The 26072-nt window shown below is 44.0% G+C and overlaps 1 protein-coding gene across 3 annotated transcripts; it reads right to left on the minus strand.

The window, feature by feature from the left end:
- Window positions 1–7514: 7514 nt before the first annotated feature.
- On the minus strand, window positions 7515–25945 carry zbtb7a (zinc finger and BTB domain containing 7a). 3 transcript variants are annotated; one of them, XM_084354792.1, is made up of 5 exons: window positions 25850–25937; window positions 22968–23216; window positions 12137–12700; window positions 10183–11084; window positions 7515–8076 (listed from the first exon to the last, which is right to left on the minus strand). In XM_084354792.1, exons 3-5 carry the CDS (start codon window positions 12620–12622, stop codon window positions 7641–7643), a joined length of 1824 nt encoding a protein of 607 aa, XP_084210918.1. In that variant the 5' UTR covers window positions 12623–12700; window positions 22968–23216; window positions 25850–25937; the 3' UTR covers window positions 7515–7640. The 3 variants fall into 3 exon arrangements, with proteins under 3 accessions (XP_084210918.1, XP_084210917.1, XP_084210919.1); XM_084354791.1 differs by lacking the exon at window positions 22968–23216 and having other exon boundaries at window positions 25850–25945; XM_084354793.1 differs by lacking the exons at window positions 22968–23216; window positions 25850–25937 and adding an exon at window positions 21735–21849.
- Between the last annotated feature and the right edge of the window lie 127 nt (window positions 25946–26072).

Raw genomic sequence — 26072 nt, forward strand, 5'->3', positions numbered from 1 at the left:
ATTTCTGCCTTTGTGATGAACAGAGCGGAGTGTGGTCAGATGTGCAACTAGGATGAAAGTTTTAACACACACAAACACACACACACAGAAGTTTTCTGCCTGATGTTACTCCGTGTGCATTTACAATTAATGTCCAGGTTTGAAAATTGGGACGATTCTGCCATTTTAAATGTACATCAGAAATAAAAAAAACAACTTTGTAGAGGATTATCATAATAATCACAGTTACAAATCAATCTAATATAAATAGTAGCCTATTTCCTTTTCTCCCAAGTTAAACCATTTACTGAACTATGGATTTATTGAATGTTTATCATGATCAATATTATTCTTTCCACTCTACTGCAATAATCTTGATGTGACATCGATGTTAAGGCCAATAAAATTCTCTGTTCTGATTTGCAAAAGTGCATGATGGTCATTTGGCCGTTTCATCTGTCTTTCATAATCATTTATCGCAATTTATATGGATACCAGATCCAGCCTTTAACTACACAGACAGGGCGTTATTGCAGACAAAGAGATTCTGCAGTGGATACATCACTGCATGTTTAACATTCAGCACAGCTAGCCTTCTCAGAAAGCTTTTGCAACTGTTATACAGGTTTCTTTTTCAAGAAAAGGAGTCTCCCAAAAATGAGATCAAATGACCTTTCTCCCAACAAGATCTGAGACAGTAAGCAGAGAGCAGGTAGGGGGAGATCGGTCCCCCCCCTCTACCTTTGTGTGACTATGCAATAAGCTGCATATAACAGGTATGGTGGTAGTATTACAGAGATGTGTTTGTTTAACGTCCAGATGAGGCGGCAGCTCCATCCACCTTCAATCCAGATACCAAATATTCAAGTTTTTTCTTTTTCTTTTTTTTTTTTACATTTTCATCATATTGGTTTTTTTTTGCATTTAAATAATCATCTGCACTGAGAAAACAAAAAAACATCAACAGGAACAACAATAACAATAGTGATAACCATAAAATAAAAGCACACAAAATTCAGGATGGCCTTTCGCAAAGTGCTTTTGTTACAATCGCAGAAGCTGAAAAAAGGCAGTTGGATAGCGGTACGCTGGGGGGCCTTTTGAACTGTCGGTCTACATGTCTGTCTGTCACACAGCAGACGGATAGTGAGGCTAAACGGACTGACTGAAATGGCCAACTGCAAAGTGTCGACCGTTTCCTCCTGCCGTCTCGAACTCACATCCTTTACAAATGACGAAAAACTCCAAAGTTGGAATCACAGTATGAAGTTATGGAATGTATCCTAAAATTGGTTTAGGTGACTGAAAACTGAAACTGTCTCTTCCTTCACACCTCCTCCAGCCCCCTCTCCCTCCTTTCTCTCCTGTCGATTCCCCCTGCTGAGGGTGTGTGATCTTTGATCAAAGGCCGGTCGGCAGCAAAGATGTAGACTCTGAGTCCAGAGAGAGGGAGAGCGATGGGAGAAGAAAGTATGAAAGATATACCCTCCCCTGCGCTTTTCCAACCCCATCTCCTTTCAGAAAATGTTACAGTCTGACTCATAAGACTGAATCTCCAGTGGCTTCCTTCCCTCCGACAAACAATTCACTGGATCAATATTAAATGGAGAAACAGGCTGGTCACAGCCACTTTACAATGAGGGAAACTGTTCCTGCTTTTATCTCTCTGGGAACTATTATGATAAATATTGGTATGAACAAGAAAGGCAAAGACAGAGATGTAACTTGGAGGGTGATTATTAGACATACCAAAAACTTAGCAGACATTGAAACCCAATGCATAGCAGTGTATTTTCCACCTGAGTAGTACTTTACATAGAGACAAAAGAGATCAGCAACAGTCTCCTTGTTGCAGTTCTCAAATGTGAAATCTGTGGTGACCTCCTTTGTGTTACAATTCTTCTCATAATGTGGCCATGCACTGAACCATTGCTCAGCAAATAGGTCCCTCACCTGGGCTTTCTAACCTCATCCCTGAAAACAACATCCAGCCTTCCCCTACCACCCGTATTTAATCCTCCTCCCTGTATGCCAACCTTTGTGTCCCCAGAGACTGAGAAAGACTCCAAGTGCAAACTGTCCCCACTTGGCTGAGAGCAGCCAACAGACAGCAGCCTGCCTCTCTGAAGGACCCAGGGCTGTCTGTGTAAGTGCCAGAGCCACGCTGCGCATAGTGCCGTACTGCATATGCTGCGCTCAGCTTGCTGTGCATCAAGAGCCTGATGGAAAACACACAAAAAAAATCAGGTGTGCAGGAAAAATGACGAAGCAAAGCAAATAGTCCCCCTTCAAATCACCCGAATCTCCATATTAACAGTCAGCCTGTCCTGCTTCGTTTGATTATTTACAGTTATAGTTATCATAGCTGTTGGTTGTCTTTGTTTTATGGCCTTCTCAGATAGATTCATCAAAAATCTTTGATAACAGCATACAAAAACAGATCAAGGTCAATTTGGGAAAACACTTGCAAGTGTTCTGAGACTGTCTCAGTGTAGCCTGTGTTGGAGGAGCCTTGGTCTGGGGCTGAGGCTTGGGACACACCAGTTGTGGATTCAAAGAGGCTGAGTAAAGAGACGTTATTATAAATTCATTCAAATCAAGCTTAGACAGCTAAATTATCAATTTCAGTACCAAGCCAATCAGCTTTAACGATTTGTTGTTAAAATATGGTAAAAGAAATTGAGGGAAGCTGTGAGATTTTTTCAGTCCCCATCTACGTAAGGCACACTGTGGCCCTTCGATGTTTGCACTGTCCACCTGGTGGGAGTGCGCCTCAGCCTCACACCGCACAATACAACTGTCTGGAAACATATAAAAGCTTTAGTGCTGCCCAGACAAGGCCACAAAGTCAGTCCCAGTCTGCTTCAACTAGCGAGCATTTCAATTCAACCTTTTCAGAAAGTAAACTCATCCAATTCAGCAGTGATCAACATAACAGTGCGTGCGTTAATATGTGCATTAGTATCCTGGTGTTTGTTAAAAATCTGGATATGGCGTTACATGGAGCATAAAAACCTGGTTATTCGTATCCCTGTATACATGATCAGAACAGTATCGAGGTTTCTGATCATCTTCCTTCAGGTGTGCCTTGATTTTTTTACCATCTTACTCATTATGAGATGTTTCAGAAACCTTAATAAGGTGTTTACATGTTACTGAATTCTGTTTCCTCGTGTATCCACGTTTCTGAATCCGGAAAAAGCCGTTTACGTTTACAAAACATAACCCGGATACTCCAAAAACCTGATCATAACCAGGATACTATTGTGCATGTCAACACACTCAGTAACATCACTTTTCATTATCATGTCATATTATTATTCAGTTGATTGAACATAAGACAAAAATTTAACAATCCCATCTCTGACATATCAAAAGAATTGGGTTCAGTATCTCTGGCACCTGCACACAGTTCAGCTCAGCCATCAGATCAGGACAAACGTGAATGTTTTGAATGTTTTCAGAGTCTTTGCTACTTTGTAAATGCCTAAATGTTGTATATTTGGAATATTTCTTAACATAATAAGCAAATATCATTTGCTGTTATCACACCACTTTCCATCTGAAGTTTCATCCAGAATCTCTTTTCAAGAGCCTTCAGACTTAACAATAAACCTCTATTAATCCAACATGAGATTGGTAGCTTAAAATGTCCAGTGACTTGAATCCAAGCCATCTTTTCTCCTTTGGTATTTGTTGTTGTTGGACGTCCGTATATTTGTTAATATACTTTACATGATTATATTTCTACGGAGGGGTTGGATGGACTCTTTATGAGACCATTGAGTATTAACCACACTGCTCTGTGCTCATGGAAACTCGCAGGCCTTTCTGAGGTCTCCTGCCCTTCTCCCATAAGCAGGACAAGGACATTTAACATTAGTGCAAACTTTTGCTCTCTCAGCTAAAGCACCATTTCCAGTGCTATCAGGCTTTATATCCATAACCCCACCCAAGCACCCATATACCCCACCCTCCTGGCACAGCAACTCAAAACCAAGACCCCAACCCACACACACGCACGCACGCATACATACAGGCACACACGCACGCACGCACAGCCATGTAAAATTGTTAGGAAAAAAAATAGCTGTAGCACAACACGTTATTTTAAGAAGTGTAGACAGACAGAACAAACAATACATCCTTAAACCTCTGATTCTTTTGTCCACAAATATACAAGGAGCAAGAGTACTCAAGTAAATATCTGTATGATTCCACACACTTTTCTGCATATGTATTCAAGAGAAGGGCATCTGTGTGTGGCGTAGTCAGGGAGGCCCAGTCTGGATAAATTAAAGACATACTTTCAGTATCTCTAGTCGACAGAAGACTAAGATCGAGGGCAAAAAGCTTTGGTTAATCAACAAACAACATAAGACTTTTGGGGAAATATTAAGGTCCAAAGGAACATTAAGATGGCTCACTTCCTCCACATCGAGACAAAATGTTTAGGCAGTCCATACCAAGTACCACGACATAAAGAGAACAAACCAGGTAGACATACATAGCTAACGTCTGCTGTGGGAGTCAAACTGGGCATTAACAAACCCCATCTTCATCATAACAGAGAAGCAAAAATAGAAACTACAAACTCTCAAGACCTAGCCAACCCCTGACAATGACCAACAAGGGTAAACGAAGAATTATGCAAATCTGCACCAAGAGAGTCGTGAAGTAAACAAGCAACTGTCCAATGAGTTGTTTTACAATATGGTATTTTTGCTTCTGTGGTACCGTGGACCTATTATCACCGTGGTTCCTCAGAGAACACGTGTAGTTATGAGAGTAGCTGGTGAACAGATGGGGTAGACACGAAGTTTGTTTATCCAAGCTTGTCCTGAGACCCTCCAGCCTGCCAGCCAGCGAAACATGCTTGTGCACATGCACGAAAAAATATGCAACGCATACATACACACACACACACACACACACACACACACACACACACACACACACACACACACACACACACAGTGCCCTTCCTTCTTAGTCTGCCTCCTCCTTCTACGCCCTTCCTTTACATTAAGACATAAAGACAACTCGCTAAATTTCTTTTAACAACTAACTTCAAGTGCAATCAGTTACATGGATTAATTTAGTCTTGGGTCACAAAACCCAAGGTGATTATATCCGAATCCACCCGGCATCTCTTTCAGAGATCTGAACTCGTATGTTTCTCTTTTTTTTTGGCAGCTTGTCGTCAAAACCTGAACAAAACCAGTGAAGAAGCTGGACTTCACCACAATGAACAGACGAAAGGAATGATCTCATTTGCAACTGGTTTGTTTCAAAGTACCCGTTTTGTTGACAAAAGTGCCCACCTCAGTAACAAAGTGCATTCATAAACTGCCTCTTTCCAATTAAGGTGCAAAGGACTGATAGTTGAACTACAGCACTACTGCAGGAATTATAGGGTCGGGATGGGGGTGGGGGGAGTCTAAATCACACGCATGTTCTGTTCACTTGACTCAAAGGCTCAACGTGCTAGTTTGGAAAATAACATTGGATTTGGAGTAGAAGAACGCAACGTGAATATTTTAAGACTAACAAATCCAGATGTATGGAGTCACTGACAATATCCAAACACATATGTCAGCTCTGGTGTTTTCCCCTTCTCTACAGGATACCTGGACCCAGTGAGTATGAGTGTGAGTATGTGTGTGTGTGAGAGAGACAGAGAAAGTGCACTGGGGCTGGCAGCTCAGGGTGCATGTTTGAACAGGCTGTGGCTGACTCACACAGTGATGATGTGGCCAGAGCGACCCCGGCTGCCACGCACACACATGTACACAAAAACACACGTACATGCAAACACACTCGCACACTAAACTGCCAGCACCAGGCGTCCTACCCACAGTAACACCAGGCTCTAATATAATAATATCCCCTCCAGGCTGGTTCGGGGGCATTAGAGGACTACAGAGGGAGAGAGAGGGAGAGAAAAAGGCCTGATTTGATCCCCTCCTGCCTGGAAACGTGGCTGAGCTGGGGGAGATTATTTTTTGGAATGCAACAGACATTGTGAGATCCCCCTCCCATTCCCCTCTGTTCCCCTCCCCCATCGACCAGCTGCAGCTGCGCTCCTATTTGGCCTCCCAACTTGGACAGGTATTTATTGCTCTCTTCATCATACAGGTTGCCTCACGGTTGTGTGGTCCCCAGGGCAAAAAGATTGGAATAAGCATGATACATAAACCACCTCTCACTCCCTCCCCAACACCAGCCCACTTCCTTTAAATATACTTCTCTCTCTCTCGATCTGTTGGATATCTTTAGTAAAAGCTGTGCAAACGTAGAAAAAAAGGTGCTCATCTATCTCTTCGTCGTACTCTTTGTCACTCTCTCACTCGGGCTCCCTGCCATTCCTTTAACCTGCGGTTGGTTAAATGCTACCCGCGCCTTGTCACACAAGGACAGATTCCGAAAAAACTGCACAAAGTTAAGCACATTCATTCATTCGACCTCCTCATCCTTTGGGCAGGAACTATACATGTCAAGTGTTAAGATTAGGACAAATGGGTGACTCGATGTGTTTTTTTTTTTTCTTTTTCGTCAAACATTCATACAGTTTGTTTCGTTCACCCGCAAGCTTCACTCTGTGAGAAATATGACATCAAGCCTAAGAGGAAAAACCCGATAAGTACACCTCAGCATTAAGAGGGGATCAATGTCATGTCACCACCTGCTGTATATACATGTATACAATTATAAAGTGTCAAGTACCCGAAGCAGTCAACAAAAAGGAACGACCAAAATAAAAATTAAGACAAAATCAAATGTGAAAACAGAAATGCTGAAATTGCAGGGTTGTGAGGGATAAGAGGCAACGTAGTCGAGCCAACAGATACATTGACGATGGTAGTGCTTTAAAAACACAAACCCTCCACCCCTCATATTCCCTAGTCCTGCAATTGACGAGCCCCCATTAAAGTGGATTTGACTCAACATCAATTTGTTTTTCAATAAACCATAGATTCTTAAAATGCATTTTTATAGAGAAAGCAACACTTCAATCAAACCCTTGCCTGATTCTTTCTGGAACATTTAGAGAGAAAAAAACTTGCATCAAAATTGTGGTGACTTTTCCTTGCATATGCCATATTGTGGCAATGTTGTTTCTATGGTAACTGTACATTTCAGACCTGCAAAAGAATAGAAAAAGACTTGTTTTCACTGGGAGGATTTGTCCCCGCTTCACCCGTACAGCAGCCAGAAGGTGCTTGATAGACACCTTGCTTAGAGCTCAAAGGCTGTGAGGACAAAACAAATAAAAATCTAAATCAACTGCATAGTTGCTCAGAGTTTCTTTGTATCTATCATACATTTGCCAATGTATAAAACCCTTAATATTATAAAGAAAGAAATGGCCCAGAAAGTGGACGTCATGGGTGCATGATTTGAAGCGTTCTTTGCTCTTTAACAGATAAACCGACTTAAGTGCTTGCAAGTCTACTCCATTTCCTAGAGTAAAAGGAAAAAGAAATATAAAGATTAGATTTTTGTGACACCCTGATTTGGTTTATAGAGGAATAGTTAGTTGTTTTGTTTATTTTAAAGTTTGCCTTTGCATGTTTTTTTCTCCTCTGTTCACTGGCCTGTCTCACAGGCGGTGCAGAGTGACTATGGTGTCCAGCAGTGTCCTTGTCGCCCCTGCAGTCTCAGGGCTCTGTCTCCCCTGCCAACTCCTGCAGCTGAGGACTGTGTGCATGGGCTCCTGCAGCCCCATCCACCTCTGCCGCTGAGGATGCCTCCGAGCGCCGCCGTCCCCTGATGGTACGAGGCCCAGGGCCTGTGTCGGAGCCCGGGCTCAGCATGCCCAGGGGGGCATCAAGGAGCCCTGGCTCTCGCACCCGAGGCTTTCGGCCTCGGCGAGAGGGGATGCCGTTGCAGCCATCCTTCTTGAGGTGGCGGTGCAGGTGATCCGAGCGCACGAAAGTCTTAAAGCAGCTTGAGCACTGATAGGGGCGCAGGCCGGTGTGTACGCGCATGTGGTTCTTCAGGTCGTAGTTGTGAGCAAAGGCGGCACCACATTGCGTACACAGGTAAGGCTTCTCTCCTGTATGCTTCCGCATATGAACCTTGAGCTTGTCCTGCCTGTGAGGGAGAAGAATAGACAAGATCATGTCAGAAAACAGACAAAAAAATTAAATGCATAAGAGGTTCAGCTCACACCCATACAATACACTCATCCAGCTTTACACACACAGCAACAATCAGCTTTTCTTTTCAGTCTCTGTTGCTAATCAGGCTATGTACCATCATGTACCAATACATAATTAACTTAAAATATATTATTAAGTCTCACATTTACAGTGGCCAGCTTAATATGCTTTGGATGGTTTTATTTCCTATTAAACAGTCATCTTTTGGATCTCTTCCAACGCGATTATTCTGTGAGGGCAGTTGGGCCAACTGAGGAGAAGCCATAAACTTTACATCTTTATCTGTGTAATTGCACACAAGAGCACAACTGTGGGCTGACGAGAGAGCTCAATGTTCACTGTGTCAGTCTGCATTTTTATGATTTCTGGTAACTTTTCTTTGAGGACGACACCATGAAAATTGACAGATCTGAAAAATGCATGCATTATACGAATAGAAAATTTGGACTTAAATGTCCTCTGCAAATCCAAAATCATTTTGAAAACTTGACTTTATCGTTGAGTTGTACTGAATTAAAGATGAGGCTGTAAAATGTCATCAGATTTGCAGCCGAGTTCTATCCCCACGAGCTGTAATTTAATTGAATTTTGTGGGTAGGTGCTACTTTTAAGCAAATTAAAGCTGATATGATACTTTCCAATGATGAGTTCTGTGACGATTAGACTCTGTTTAAAACAAAACCAGACTATGACATTTCAAATCTCATCTCAATAGATTCTGGGACATTTTTTACTTTGTGACGATGTACCGCCCAATAAACTTTATCAGGCTGCCTTGGCCTTCATCTGACTCCTGTCCCTCCCTCCCCCCTTTAGCCCTTACTATCTCTCAAGCTCCCGAGCTCTTTAATCGTCTAACCCTACTGCACCGAGGGCAGAGGGCTCCTAAACAAACAAGCGTAGTTAAGACAATTTGAACACATACACACAAGCACGCACACACATGCCAAGTAAGTGGATTAGCTGTCATACAAACAAACAAATAAACCCACTGCAACCCTTATAGGTCTGTATGAACTGTATCTCAAATAGAAAAATTAACAAAGACACTTTTACATAGGTGAAAAGAAACACACGCACACACACAGGCCGAAGTCTTGGAACAAAGTGGCACACTGACAGAGGTGAATTATTTAAAGGACAGAGTGATTTATTACCGTGCGAGGCACACTCTTAACCCTGATCAAACAGGATTAAGATTACAATACCCCTTCCCACTGCCGGTCGAATTTAGCTAGAAGGCAAATTCAGATTGGTCTTCCCTACCTGCCAGCAGAGGTTCTGGGTATTTCTAGCCTACTGCATCTATTTCCAGCACAAGTCCACTGATTAATTAATTAAAGGAATGATTTCAAGGAAAAGGCAGGACTCCTAAATACAGGGAAACCATGTGCACTCAAGTCCCTCGCTGTAGACCAGCTACATTTATCTGAGCGGCACATGGCAGATTTCATTAGAGAGGTAAAGGAGTGAAACAGAGAGAGGAGGGGTGATGGTGTAACTACTCTGCCATGGGCAATAATCAACATAACCAGAGATCAAAAGTTCAAATTACTGCATTGGAGCACACAGAGCACCACCCAGGGCCTGTAATCCCCCTCTGTATCAGAACACAGCACTTTATAGCAGCCCTCCACTAGATAACACTGCCTACGAAGACTACTGGCGCAGCCTACTTTTATAGGACCCCTATGTTAAAATTCCAGGACTTTGCTATGAAGGTTGTCACAATAAACCAGACCTTTATAACCACCTGACCCCCTCTCTCAGAGCTGGAATATTCTACATGCCATTTTGCTTAGGATTTGGCTACAGTGTGACTTGGCTGGGGATACTTAGTCAGTCGTGATCAGGGAAGGTAAACATTTAGATTCACAAACTGAGCTGCCACCTTAATGCAAAGCTAAGTTGGTTAGTGCTAATACTCCACCTCTTGGCTTTATGGTGTTTCCCACTGCTAGGCTGTTTGTCTACAGTGCCAAGTCCAAGACTATTAGTACATGTGACATGGGGTAGTCACTTCATTAATTGGGCTTACCTGGTAAAGCGCACTTTGCAGATGGCGCATTCATAGGGTTTCTCTCCTGTGTGCGTTCGGATGTGGCGGGGTAGCTTGCCTGCTCCTTGAATGACCTTGGAGCATATGGGGCATTTCTGGAAGGCCTTAGAGCGCATCTTCCTCTCCCCTCCACCTCCTCCTACTCCACCCCCACTGCCTCTCTCTCCAATCCCCCTCTCTCCTCCTCCTCCCACTCTCTCTTGGCCTGTTCTGCCCCGTGATAGCCAGAGCGGCGGCACTCCCTGTGTCACAGCAGCAGAGGCTGTATCCTCATGCTGCGAGCTGTTAAAATAATTCAAGTAAAATTCCATGTCGGGATCGTCCCCATCTCCCTGTTCCTCCCCGGTTGTTGCACGCTCCTTCTGCCTCTCGATGGAGTCCATCATCTGCTGCAGGAGGGCACTGGCAGAACCCCTATCCCTCGCCAATGCCTCCCTACCTCCATCCTCCACCTCTGGCTCCTGCCCCAGCCTAGACTCAGGGGGGAGGTAGAAGTGCCCATTTTGGGATGGAGGGAAGTAAGATGACCCCAGGCTTGCTCCGTTCCCTTGCACCGCCTCCCCATCCTCGTCTTCCTCTTCATCCTCGTCTTCTTCCTCTTGCTCTTGTGTTGGGGCCTGGGCCAAGGCGAGGGCCAGGGGGGAGTAGTACTCACCGGGGCCAGCAGGAGCCCCGTTGCTAGGAGTGCCTCCATTGCCATGGTTAAAGTGCAGGTGTGTGGGCAGGTCCCTGAGCTCTGGCGTGCTGCAGCTGCTGCTCCAGTGCGCCCCTCTCTGGAAGTACTCCAGGTACTCCCGGGCCCGCACCCGGTTCCCCTGCTCCCTGCCTCCTCTGCCCTTCCCCTCCTCGTCTTCATCTTCATCTCTTCGCTCACTGCCCGCCTAGTGAAACATGACGGGGGAACAAAGAGAGTGAGTGAAGGAGAAATTTAAGGTCAGTGAATTTTTCACAAAAAAAGAGAAAGAGGGGAGAGAAAGAGAGACAGAAGTACAGCAGCAATAGAAAAGAGAAAACTACCTTATAAAAGTCACATTCTATAAAGTACACCAGCTCAGGTGAATTCTGACTGGGAAGTCCTGAATCTACAAGGCCTATCAGCAAGGGCAGATCACTATATGGGTATCCTAGATGTGCACCCAGAGGCTCAGCATGCCCGTGAGCACATGCATGTGCAATGAGGAAATAAAAACTAATTGCCGAAACACATTGCTAACTGGTGGGGGTATGAACGACAATAAAGCAGCACAGAACCCCATTTACGTTTTTGATATGTCTTTGTATCTTCCGAATGTCTTTAAAAGTTTAAGTGTTGAAGTCTTTATGAGTTGTGAAGAGAAAAAAAACTTGCATTTGCCAAATACTGCAATGTCACAGGTTAGGACCCTCAGAAATCAAACACCCAGGAGCCAATGAAGCTCTTTGACATGCCCAGCATGATGTGATCATCCCAGTGAAGTGTAGCTGTGATTATCACATGATGTAGAGCATTATGTATTCAGACACAGCATATCACAGCTACGCTTGATCGTGTTGAAGTGTAGCTGTGATATGCTGGGTCTGTAGTCTGGGAAAGAGCATGCTGTCCTGCCACACACGCTATTGGCTCAGAATGAGTAAGTGTTGAACTAACCCCACGGCTGTGGGCGTGTGTTTGGCATAGTGAGAGAGACTGATAAAGGCCATGATGTAAGCCTGACTATGCAGACTATTTAATAAAGGGAATGGTATCATTACCATACACCTCGTCCCCTGTGAGAACTAGATTTTGAATTAGTTATTTTTTGGTTCTACAACACATCAACTCAGCATGAACTGTACTAATGTCCATTCAACACTTACAATGGGTTGCTTACAGTGCAACTCACTCATTAAGGCAGAGCAGATCAAATCTCATCTCAAAGCTTAAATTTCTAGTTCTATAATGGTTTTGTACCGGCGGGGAGAGCACTTTGGTGTCCAGCAGGTGTGTACAGACGTCCTGGACAGGTGGGATTTCCAGGAGGCGTGCAGCGGCAAGGATGTCAGCCACGCTGCTGTGACTGACTGTCAATGTGGCTGTGTAGGCAAAGTCCAGCAATGCTCCCAGAGCCTCCGCCGCCACAAAGTCGATGTTGTAGATGTTCTGTTGGTCGGCGGCGGCCCCTGATGTGAAGAGCTTGTGGAAGTAGGAGCTGCAGGACGCCAGGACGGAGCGGTGAGCTGGGAACTCCCGCTCCTGGGCAACCAGGAGCACGTCGCACAGCAGGCCGCTGAGCCGCTGCTTGTTCAGGCTGCCGAGGATGTCTGCGCTGTGCTCAGGGAAAGGGATCCCCACGGGGCCTTCCTCTGCCTCTCCTGCCCCTCCTCTCCCTCCTCCACCACCGCTGCTTGCTGTCCCCCTGAGCCGCCTTCCTCCCCTCCCACCGGCTCCTGACGACATCTTCCACCAGCCTGCCGCCGAGCCGCCTAGCACAGCCCCCACCCGTGTATCCGTCCTGCCGTCTGTCCGTCTGCCTGTCTGAGGATAGAGAGTTGGATAGCGGGATGGGATGGAGAAGAAAGACAGAGAGGAAAATAATAGATCAGTTCATGACATTCTTTATGTGGATAAAGGGAGAGGGGTATTGATTAATTGATTCACCACAGTAAGAAATACACACCATAATGGTTCAGAACACAACCCGGAACACACAAAATATTCCTGGAGGTCAAAGTTTTACAATTTGTAAAAGCCAGTTGTTTGCCAACCGCCAATTAACCTTCAAGAGGATGATGTGAGTTAAATGTGCGCTATGTCAGTACTTATTTGGAAAAAAATGTTTCTATCCAATTTCCACGTTTTGTCGATTTCTGCCATTTCCATCAACCTTTTCTAATGCAGTCATTAAACATGCATAAAAATGCACTGATGGAAACATAGCTAAAGAGAACTACAATGACTATAACAAGCTGAAACTGCTTTATAACAGTATGCAGTAGATAGGTGGTTGATAAATTATGATAACTGGTAACTGTGTTTGCAATATTATTCTCTGTCCCATACACTATATTCTTCTGACCTTCATTACAGTAAACTGTGTGCTGACTTTTTCAGTCTCTGTCAATCTAAAGTGATTCACTCTTACAAGTCATCTTTATTCATTAACATCTTGGCAATGAAACACTTCCCTGCTGATTTTTCACACCAAACACATTGATAGTTTCATGTAAATTCTTGTTTTTATACCCAGGAAATCCATATCAAAACCCTTCAGTATGATGTTTCTCACGTATCAAAAAACTACAAATTAAATTCATTCATTCATTTTGTGCTCTATGAGTGCCGGACCTGAAACTAAAGTTAATGCTTTACATTTGGCACATAAGGAGCTCCAAAAATTCTAGTAGCAAAAGTAGCCATTTCAAACACATTAGTCTTTTGCACTGGACCCAAGAGCCTTGAGAGTGTCCCAGCGATGTAGTGTTTTAAGGTATTCTGTGGTATAAACGTTGACGATTATAATACTGTGTACCTTTGCTTATCTAGGGTATTGAAGTCTACCTTTTAAGTGTTGTCAAATAAGTATATATTTCAAGTTTATATCTAGTTTCATGTCTATCAATTTTGGGAAATTGAAATAAAGTGTTTGTTCAACCAAAAAAAACCTTCTGTTTCATTTTGTTGCAGGTCATTGAGACTGATAATATAATATTAATAATAATAATAACAATGATTCTTATTATGTAACACTATGAAACTGTTTTTTTCTGACATGGTTACTGTACTGTCATTTTGTGCAACCTTTGTCTCAAGTAACCTCAAAGAAACCAAAGAGTGACACCACAGTGATGTGCACTGTTTTTAAAGCAAATCTCCTGGCACAACAGGTGTATTTACAGGTTTACCACAAGCATAAAACCACACAACAGCAGCATGACAAGGTGCAATAAATTAGTTTCTGATAGCACTGTATAAACGGGGGCTCTCAACTATTTTGAATGTATTTTCCCTGCAAAAAGACCATGAGCATGGGAAATGACTCAGTTAGGATGTTTATGTACAGTATAATGTACGTGTGTGCAGGTGGCTGGGTGCCTGTTTCCTTGTATACATGCTCACATCTATGGGTATGTGTGTGTGTGCATGCACTCGTGCAAGAAACTAAGTAAGAGGTCGTGGAGGACAGATAGGCAGAGGGCAGTGGGGATCAGAGTGCATGCTGGGAGCTGGGCTGTGCAGCTTGTGCACTCGGTGTCAGTCGAGAGCTGGGGAGGAGAGCGAGGGAGGTGGAGGAAAAGGGGGGAGGGAGGCGGGGGGGCTGCCAGAGTAGACCCTGTGGAAAAACTCCACAGGAGGAGGAAGAGGACACGCAACAAGCTGCGAGGGAACAGTATTAAAAAGGGAGGTTGTCAATCCGGTCTGAGCTGGTTACCCCACCCTGTACTGTGTGCCAAGTTTCAGGAAAGGCTGTCCCCTCGCTCACGTGTGGGGGGGAGATTAAAATGATCGACTGAAGCCTGCGCAGTGGGAGGGGGGTTTCAGCAGAACAAGCCATCCTCGATTTCTCTATTAACACACTCACACAAGCGAATACTGTAACATCACCGAGACATCAATAACGCACGAAACACACACGCACATAAACACACATATAGGGCATCCACCCCCCCCCTCCAACCCTCCTCCCCCTCTTCTCCATCTGCCAGGGAGACCCAGCAGGGGGTGAGGTCGGAGGGGGGGGGGTTTAGAGGATGCATTGAGTGTGTTGCTCGCTACAAGAGCGAGGCATTCAAATGACATTCCTTTAGATCAGCCCTCCTGGTATGTTTGTTCGCTACACCCCACTACCAAACCTGCCTAACCTGGCTGCCTCTCCTCATTTCTACCTGCGTTCACCTTTTAATTTCTCTGTTATGCGGTTCTCCCTTCTTCTTCCATTTACAAAGAAACGCCTATGAGACTCCACACCTTCAGATCTGGCAACTTGTCAGTCTGCCTACAGGTCAGAGTTAGGTAAAGCCTTTAAAAAAGACGAAAGGAGAGCACGCATTTGTTCAAATAAAATACAGACTGATGGGTCCTAAATGGGTCAATTGTGACAAAGAGAACATTCAAGTACAAATGTGTACATTCAAAAAGGATAAAGACTGCGGGTTTGTTTAATTACTAGTAAAGAACGTCTAATGGTTTCACTGTTTTTTGTTCCTTACTGTACTTTATACAGTTTTGATAAGCAGCTGACCACAAAGCCTCTGCAAACGCTGCCAATTTCTTTTACAAAGCTCTGTTGAAACTGTCAGACATTACACGAGCAAATTTTATCATCCAATTGCTCATCTGAATATGCTGAGTGAGGGGAGGGCAAAGACAAAGAGAGATGGCACAGGAAGGAGGGAGGGAGGAGGAGAGAGTAGAGTGAGATGGAGATGGAGATGGAAGAAAGAGCAAGAGAAAGGGCGACCACATGGCTACCGGTCACGTCCTTCACAGGTGGAAATAGATCTCTGTGAGCCCATCCAGACCCAAGCCAACCTGCTTTTCTCCAACACACAGCACCTGCACTAGACCTGGCTTTGCTGCAAGCTTGCGTAGCACGTTATCCCCCATACATACACAGCTGACCCTGGGTCACGGCTTTGTGGGGTAAAGACGCTGAGCTGAGAGGAGATAAAACACACACACACACACACACACACACACACACACACATACACACACACACACACTCACACATGCTAGCACAAGCTCGATTCATTGCCAACTAAGCATGGAGGGACTGCTCTGCATGCAGGGCCCACCTGTCCCCAGATAACCTGGAAAGAGCACTAAGAGAGAGGAAACACAGTGCAACAAACCTGATCCTGACACCTCCTCATGGCTTGAAACATTCCTTATCACTAATTCATGCCTGTGGGTGACAAGGCCTGCAGCCCAGCACAAAGCAGCGCAGCAACTGTCCGTGTCCCTGGTGTTCCACTTCCAGGGAAGGGCTGCTCTTCAATGCCCTGTTCGTGAGCAACCCAGGCCTACTTTGCAAGTCAAACAACCGCTTTAACACAGGTCCCACCCATCCCATCCCCGCCCTCGTCACCTCCATCTCGTTCGTAACGTCCCTCTGCCCCTTCCCAAACATCTACACACAGCAAGGACAGATATCAAAATTAGGCTTCAGGGACGAAACAACCAACCACAGTCTCCTGCAAAGCGGTTTTGCTGTCAATTCAGCTGACTGTGCTGTATGTTTTTGTGTAATATCTGCGCCAAGGCAGTCACACCCAATTTGCTTGTCATTCAAAGACAATAACATTGACATAAGGCTGTGGTTGCCGTAAGTAAAAGTGGTTTTTATTTTGCCTGATATGTATCATCTATGGGACGGACTGCAGAATTTCCACTCTAAAAGTATCTCTGTCTTTGGCTGACACATACCATTCATTCCTAAATACAAAGGAACAAACTGTTAACCCTGTGCAACCTCAGATGTTTCTTAGATAGACACAGAAATAAACAGCTTACTTGCACATTTTGGGAGCAGTACACAACAACGTTTTTTAAGGTTTTACTGAACTTGATAAAAGGACACAGCAACAATTATTACAATAAAACAAAAGTTATTACAGTGGGCACTGCCCTTAATATTTCACTTTAGGGAACTTTTTATTTTGACTTTGATTATTAAGCAAATATCCTCTCTAACTTTCAGTTAGTAGTTTCTTAAACTTTCAAAAAGTGATTGGCTCATAAAAAATAAAGCAAAGTTGAAAACTACTTAGCAAGTCAACTTTAAAAGAAGCAATCAGAGCAAACATAACATAATCATCGATCCCTTGAACCATAAATGTTAATAGAGTACAGATGGGCCACTGATTTAATACTGACTACAGAGCAGTTGTTAATTTTACAACAAACACCTTGTGAAGTGTTATTATCTTATTGCTTTTACAAGATTCTATCAGTTTACTCTGGTGAAGACTTTTAGCATTCAGAAGGTGTCAGAATAATTCATATATTTCAACCACCGTAAGCATTTGAGTGCCTTTGCATTAATATTAGAGTACAACAGAAATACAGCAGCAAAGCAATGACTGAAAACATCTGAAAATCTGGTGATTAAAGAAGAAGTCGAACAATTTGGTTGGCCCTTTGCCCTGGTCTACACTTCCTTAACAAATTCTTTACCATTTCTCTTTCCTCCCTGTCCTCATTTCACTGACTACCTGAACTGTCTTCTATGGCAGCAACTCTGCCCAGCCCTTCCTGCTGCAAGAGAATCACTTCAGTCAGGTCAAGAGGATTCAAGGTTGGACCAAGATAATGGAAGATAATCGCAATGGGGAGGGGGTTGCAGTTCCTAGGAATGGCACATTTGTAGCAAGTGCCACAGCCAAGTGACTCACTGCTGCCAGTAGTGGAAGGAAACCTGATTGGTCATATTGGGAGCGAAGCAGGAAGAGGGCAAGTGACTGATAAAAACTGAAGTTGCAAGGGCTGGTCTAGGCCTGGCAGCTCTTACTAGAAACTAACCAGGAAGCACTGCCAAAACACAGACACAAAGCCAGTGAAAAGGTAGTGGGCGAGGCAGGGCGTTAAACTCACAAGCTCACTCATAACTCCTGAGCGTATGGTGGCCTAGGAATCCGGCTCAGATGTCAATGATAAACTCAGATCTCATTCAGTTACCTGGTGTAACCTGCTTCATTAAGAGGAAAGGTAACCACCACCCACAAGTTGGGGAGAGTTTAGAGGGAGGTGGCTAGCAGGGGTTTTTATTATGTCCTTATAAAGGTGTATGTTATGTGCTACCAGATTGCAAAGGACCCGAAAAAGGAAATCTGTAGCTGCTGCTTACAATGTGTTTAAGCTCTCACACTGTTCTAAATTTGACGATACTTTGCTTTCTTGCTTGTTTGTATCCGTGAGAGCCACTGTACAGCCACAGGATAGCAAATACAAAGAGGACAAAAACACAGACATTGTAATTCAATCCAGTAAGACAGCTGTGAATTACTACTTTTGCAAAACTTACATTTTTTAAAATAGTTTTGACACAATAATAGCGAGATGGTAAGAATTTAAATTCTATGGTAGTTTTTGAGTCTGTAGTTTGTACTTCTTTTTAATCTGTAACTGTTTATATGCTTACTTTTGTTTATTATTGTCTTTTACATGCATTTTAATCTCCATTTCTTAAATTTTTTTGTGGCTTTTTTGGTTTTTGTTTTATTGACTTTTGAATGCAATTTTAAACCTATTTGTTATTGTATTTCTATGCCCCTGTAAAGCACTTTGAATTCCCTTGTGTCTGAAAGGTGTCGTATAAATAAACTTGCAGAGCCTTGCCTCCATATGTAAATGAAGCAGGCAAAATATTAGAACCATTATAATTACAATAATATAATTTCGTTTAATGCCACTTCACCATAAAGTACAGCAACAAAAACAGTGTTAAGAAAACACACACACACACACACAACTAAAGAAGTACTCTCAGCAAAAACTGATCATTTTAAATGAAGTAGTACTTCATGCATGACTTTTGTAGAGCATTGTGCAGGCGTTCACTCCATACAGTGACACAACAGTGTAGCATTATTATCTGATTAATTCACTCATTTCATGTGTTACATTTGTTCAGATTATCATATCTTCATGAAATGAAAACTACAACACTACTACTACTACTTTCATGCCAGTTAAAAATATTCTCTTGGTGGATATTTCATTGTGAAGTCATGACTCCTACTACAATACATGGCTTGGGTCAGTAGCCTTTCACAAGCTGCACTGTAACAAACCACATCCACAGTCTGAGTTCCTTTTAGACTGAGTAACATGCTCTGACACTGCCATGCTGCCAACCAGGAAGTGTAACAAAATCTAACACATGGCTTCTGAAACAGCACTACACTCAAACACGGTGTCGTCCAGCAGAACTCAAGCTGACCAGTTGGTCAGTCCGCAGGCCCGACGTGCCCTGGGCCACTTTGTGCATGCGCAGCCCAACAGGGAAAGAGGACTTCCTGTGAGTCTGTGGCAGGCGTGTAACAGAACCCGCTCTGTTATCAGATGACCAGCTCCCTGCTTGCTCGCTCTCTGTCCCTACTGTCTGACCCTCTCTCTCTCCCTTCCTCTCATCTGTCGCTCTCATCTCATCATTGCTCCATCTCTGTCTCAGACTCTGCACTGCACGGTGCCCACCACATCACCCACTTCCCCTTTCCACTGCTGAGGAGGCAAAGCAGCATGGTCCCACCCACCCTCCTGTATATCGCTGTCTTTTATGGCACCCACCCATCTTCTCCCCTGTTCCATCCCAAACCAATTCACTAAATCAACATGCAGACAGTGTCAGATTGGTCACATATCCCCTTCCTGATCGGTTGGCCTTTCTGCTTGATTAAAAGGAGGTTCTGCTACATCTGTACTGCTATAACTCTATACCACATTGTTTAATATCAGTATAACATACTGACGCCTTCAACTATTTTATGTTTATTCTTTCACAGTATATTGAAAATGTGAAAACCCTAAATCACCAAAAAAAGACACCATCTTACTCAAAAAAGTGTGAAAATTCAAGACTAGCTTTGCCCCCACCCTGAAAAAACATCCCAGCCTCTTCCTCTCCAACTCTAATTTGATCAGGTTGTGTTGGCCTCTCCATAATAAATGTCCCAGAAGAGAACAGAAGAAGCCCCTTTACTCCCCCTAGACTTCAGCACAACAACAGAAAAACAACAGAGAGGGGTCTGTCTGTCTGCCTAGCTGGGCTGGAAGCTGTGGTATACTGAGCAGCTGACCAGGGGAACCAAACATTAGGGGGAAGTGAGGCTGCATTCACCAAGGAAGAGGCAGATGAAAGTATTCAAACTGTAGACAAATGTTTTAATTTATGCAAACAAACATATGGAGATGGAAAGGTAGCACAAAAATAAGGCTGTTTGGTACAAACAATCTGATTTTGGTTCCACCATATGGGCCACAATATATCAATTGACCACAAAAAAATAACTTTGAACAAACATAATGAATGTTACATGTAGTGCATTGTATACAGCCAACATTTCACTCTAAAATAAAGCCTCAAACTGCCACGGCGACATCACGCAACCTGTCTTCTCAGTCTGTCTGAACCTGCTAGTTTCAGGCCATAGTGGTGTAGGCACAAACATACAGGAATATCAAACTGTATTCAGCCTCACCGCCAAATTGATGGGTGGTGTCTTGGACCTGCCCACAGCCACTGAAGTCCCCTGCAATTCCCCTGGAGTCTATTGTTGGTAACACAGACACACACACGCATGCACACAAGCACACACACAAACACATATGGCGTCCTAGATTAACCTCTTGATGGAATTTACTTGAACTTACTTTACCTTTCTCAGTAGTAGTGGCACAGAGGGTAGCATCAGGACACTATTAACTGTAACTAATTTCGTCTCTGACATTGAACCGAATAAAAAAATCTCATCAACCTTGTTTGCTGCCCGCCTTCTTAAAAGCATTCCAAACACTTTCCCAGCAATTGGGCGTCTTCATGAACTGCGCTTCTTGTACCCTCTCCGTGCCCACACGTTTAAAAAACGGGTTCAACAAGTATGCAAAGCCAAAAACTATGCATCTGGTTATCGAGCAAGGCAGTCAGGGTTCCTGTGAAGTCTTCAAACCACGAGCCACAAGCAAGCGGGACATGACGAGCAAGATTAGAATCTGCTTTTGACAAGATGCTGGTGAATGGGGGGTAGGGGGGGGGGTGGGAGAAAAGAAATGTCATGAGATTGACCATGGTGTGAGTAGCTGAGAAAAACTGCAATCGATCAGAAAGTGCACAAATTCTCCAGCCTAGTGCACAAAGTTACCAGAGTTTAACTTTGGGTTTAAAATTGCATTGAAGCAGTGAAATCCAGTTGTCACAAGATGTGTCACATAATCTCCCCTTCAGCAAGAGATGATGCCACAACTGAGGTTTCTCAGACAAACAATTACTCAACAACACCCCACCTGTGCTTTGTCAGCTAACACGGTCGCTACGCCACAGTCTAGCAAACATTTAATGCAGTGGTTTTTGTGGAAATACTTCAACACCACTGAAGAAGAAGAAGCAGCAGTGCAGGATGTGCAACTGTCTTCATCTTTTCACTCTACTAATAATAGCAGCGTTGCCATTTAATCACAGCAGTAGACAAACACATTAAAAGAATATTGAGCCATAATAAGATAAAAACAACACTGATGCACAATGAGCTGCATGCCCATAGTTAAAAAGTTAGCCTGACGTGAATGAAAACTTTACGACACCAGAACTATTTCTGTGCAGCACCTTACACTCAGCACTGACCTATTTGCCATTCCCTCCTTTATCTGCAAGTGGGTCAAGAACTCTGAACTCTATCAAGCCCCATCTCTCTCTCTCTCTCTCTCTCCCTCTCACTCTCCTTCACACACAACATGCTATGGTATTTACTTCCTCTGCTCGCCTCTCTACTCCTCTCAGTCAGTCTAAAGACACAGTGTGTGAGTGTGTGTGTGTGTGTGTGAGTGAGTGTGTGGATGTCTTTGGAGTGCTTACCAAATAGGCAGAAAATGTTTCCCGGGCCCTGTCTGCCTCCCCTGCCTGCCGGCCAGCTCTGCTGCCTCCGTCTCTGGGCAGGGCTAGAGCTTTACCAGACAGGAAACTTGCGAGTGGCCCTAGTCATACAGGCAAGCCCTTGCCTGATCCCACACAAACAGACACCTACCCCCCCACCCAAACCACCACCACCAACCCCACCTTCCCACCCCCTTCTGTTTTCAGCCCACAACTCGGCTCCGCATCCCCTGCTCTCATTGGCTTGACAGCTGCTCACTCACCACACCTCCTCGTCGGGATAGGCTGGCGGCTGTTCCCTTTCCTGGATGGCCGAGGGCAAGGCACTCTGGGATATAGAGTTCTGAAACCCAATTCAACCTGCTCTACAGTCCCTGGCATGGACTACGAGTCCCAGCTCTCTCTGCCCTTACCACCCCCTCTATCTCCAAGCCTGCTCTAACGTAAGCACTCAGGGCTGAATTATACACTACAGTATGTTGCTAGCAGGCTGCCAGGTATTAAAGTACAGACCAGCCATCAAACAGGGCCGAGCTTCGTATGAAAAAAATAAATCATTTTAGCCCCAACTGTCAGAGCAGTAAGCATACGTTATAGGTGGATTCTTTCATCCGCTCACACTCAAGTGACATCTCAGACACACTTAAAAACTCCTGACCTAAATTATGACTTATTCCTATCCCAAACAGTCTAATGCCACTACAACATGCCCTGCGCACACAGCACACAACTTGCCCCGCACTGAGCATTTCAATTGCGACTGTCCCGAAAAGTTGCTGCTATTGCTTACACCTTGTCCAATAGAATTTATTTTTGGTTCCTCCTTCCCCTCGTTCAGTACCCCCCACCCTCTCTTGAGAGCCCCCCCTCCCCCTCCTCCTCCTCCTCCTCCTCCACCTCCTCCTCTAAGTGCTTCCACCTGCCTGAAAAGTTAATGCCTTGAACACATCCTATAAACTTTATCTCAAGATTCCCCAGAGATAAATAGCAGTACAGAGGAAGTACTTTAGGAGGATTTTTAAAAAAAAGAGGAACCTTGACAAGGGACTACTGCTGCGACCCACCTCTCCTCTCCGGCCAACCCCCCCACCCTGCTCTCCTTTCTGTCCCCCTCCCTCATTCCTCCCTCTCTCCTCTCCTCCTCTGCCCTGCTCCCCTCTGGTCGACAGGCCCAGGGCGGACAGCGAGGGGATGGCAGGGTGCCTTTTAGCTCACCTGCGATGGCCGTGGTGAAGCTTGTTGTGGGTTAGCTCAGCCCTCTCCTCTCCTCCTCTCCCTCTCACTGTTGTGCAGCTTAAAGCCCCGTATGCGCTAACCAAGCAGCAGCAGATCAACTCAATTCCCTTCCTGGTTTCTGGAGGGCAAAGAGGTCCCTCCCTTTCTCTCTCTCTCTCTCTCACTCACTCTCTCTCCCTCTCTCTTAAAGAAACAGCATTCCCCCTCCGTCTCCTCTCCCTCCTCCCTCTGCGAATGAAAAAGTAAAGTGGAAATTTCTTCGCGCTCCAAAGTGGACAGTTGTCAAAGTCATAAACTCAATCAGAGATGACACAAATCATTAACCCATGCCTTCCCACGCTGTGGTTTGGCAGCGAATGCCAGCCAATGTTTCCCTCTACGGACACTCAAATGTTTTGGTTTGAGGGAAACTGAGTTGTAACTCTTGTCAATTCTCACCCGCCTCATCTCTCAATACTGCTCTCCTTTTCTATGTGAGTCGAGACGCACCCACCCATCCTATTGCCTGAGGTCATGGTGTCCCACCCCGAAAGCAAGCCTTGGCACATTCCAGCACATACAGTAGGGGCTGCCAGCAACCCCCTTGATACACTTTCTGGCTCTGCCTGGTCTCTCTACATAATACCTGCCAAGCTCCAACAGGTGAGGCATCAGAGAAGATATTACTAAGTGTATGAAAAGCGTCTTATCCACTGTGGGGAATGGCAAGTTCCCATGTGTAAATTTACAGCTTTTGCACTTGATGTTGCGCCACTTCCAAACGCCCACCCGCACGCCCCCTCAGTGAGTGCAAGCCAGCCATTGTGCCACGGAGTGGGATGGAGCACAAGATGTATTCAATGATTGTGTTGCACCATAAACCGTCCCAACACACCTGTAAAGGCATTTTAGGTCAATGATTTCAAATACATGCTTGACAGGATGTACTTTTAACAATGTCGCTGCCTGTAAATGGTTGCCTTTTGGCTCCAGTCTTACAGGAGTCATGTCCCACAGCAGTGCAGCAGGGCTTGTCTCTGCACAGATAACCATGCAAGGGAATCAAGGGGCTATTTGGCAGGGAGAGGTAGTGACACACCCTCAGTCTAGAGGGCACTGTTCAGCACTGTCTCCGTATAAGCACAGGGGAGTCATAGCTTTCAACCTTCAGAGACACACATGAATTGCTGTATTTGAGCATTTGGTATCATCACTCGCTATAATTTGCAACTCTAAGTGAAAAGCATGCAGGTGGATAAGTTGCAGCCTGAGTGAAAATAAAACAGCAAGGATGTACACTTTCATCTAAATGCATTATATTTACACAAGTTGCCTACTATTCAGTTTTGCCCTGATTATCCACAGTCAAAATTAGTTGCTCTCTGCCCATGGCAGTCTGAGATGATGTCAGACATTTTTATGGCAATGTCGCCTTTCAGTCCAATATAAACTGGTCCTGTCCAACTCCAGACATCCCACATCAGATCTGTGTTTGTCATTACTGTCTGAATGATGGTTTTGATTAAATCTGGCCAAAAAAAGCAAGGCATTTAACAAAATCCCCCGGAAACAGATTCCAGCTTGACCTTCAAACAAAAGCTGACCAATTAAAGTTAGCACATGTGTGCTAACCGGAGGCCTGGGGTCAGTAGGAAAAAAGTTGCATTCAGTTAATACCCACTTTATGAGAAGTTTATAATCAGTGTTGTAAAAGTAAAGACATTGTGGTAAAATATTACTTAACAGTGAAAGTCACCCGTACAAATTGTCCTTGAGTTAAAGTCTTAAAGTATCTGATATTAATATATCGCAGTGGTTGCTTCACAGCAATAAGGTCCTGGGTTTACATGCGGACAGGGGCAGGCCTTTACAGTATGTTCTCCCTGTGCTTGCATGGGTTTCCCCTTGGCTGCTCCGGTTTCCCCAGTACATCAAAACATGTACATTGGGTCAATTCTCTGGTCAGTGCCATTGACCAAGGCACTGGCTTCGATCTGAGGTTGGTCCTTCACGCTGTACGTTGGCTGACCACTGCTACTTCGGGATGGGTTAAATGTAGGGATCCAGTTTCACTATGTTGTACAATGTATGATATCTGACAAAAAAGGATTCTTCTTCGTCTAAAAGTGCAAGTAAAAGTAAAATATACATATATTCACATGTAGCCTACTGTATGTATATAATGTAGTCTATACACTATGGCTCGACAGATTATTGGCCAGGCCAATTATCAGATACCATATTCAGGATTTTACGACAATTGGAATCAGTGTGTTTTATTTTATCTGATTGCTGATAAAAAATCATTTAATTTAAAAATGCTAATGAGCTACTTTGCTCTGATGTAGCATGTGATCTCAAAAATGTAGTGGAGTGGAACTATAAAGAAGCAGAAAATGGAAATACTCCTGTGAAGTACAATTACCTCAAAGTATTTACTTAGTAACACTCCATCACTGTCTATAATGTTACCCTGAAGTTTGATTTATTTCATAGGTGAAGCATAAACACTCTCACCCCACTGTCTGATAAACAAGTTAGTTAAATGTTTTTCTAACTTTTTAAAAAATATTAGCCTATGTCCTACATTTCTTTCATAATGTATATATCCGTTTCTATCCAACATATAATGGACGGAAATTGACGGTTATCATACCGAGAGACAGTGACGTTGTACTTCTGCAGCTCTACTGTTAGCCAGTAAGTCACTAAGTTAACGTTAGCCAAAGTTACTAGCTAATTTTGCTGCTCGACGCTGAAAGGAGATGGCGCTAAAGTAAAACAAACAAACAAACAAACAAACAAACAAACAAAAAACAATAAAAAACAATACATCTTTAAATATATAACGCAATGAATATAAATATTGAAAGACCACTTACCAATTAACGCTAGGAAATAGTCAGCATTCACGTCGTTATCCATCACTCAAATCAAATCATCAAACTATGTGAAGTCAGTTTACAGTTAGCTCAACAGGTTCTGTTGCTGTGGGCAGCACCGACACCTGACAGCCAATCAGAGAAGAGTACCTCAGTATCTATGACATAACATTTTGAAGGCAAGTTTGGAAAAACCAAAGTCGTCCATGTTATTTATGAAACT

Source organism: Pagrus pagrus, assembly GCF_965226575.1.
Source record: "Pagrus pagrus genome assembly, chromosome: 6".
Lineage (NCBI taxonomy): Eukaryota > Metazoa > Chordata > Actinopteri > Spariformes > Sparidae > Pagrus > Pagrus pagrus.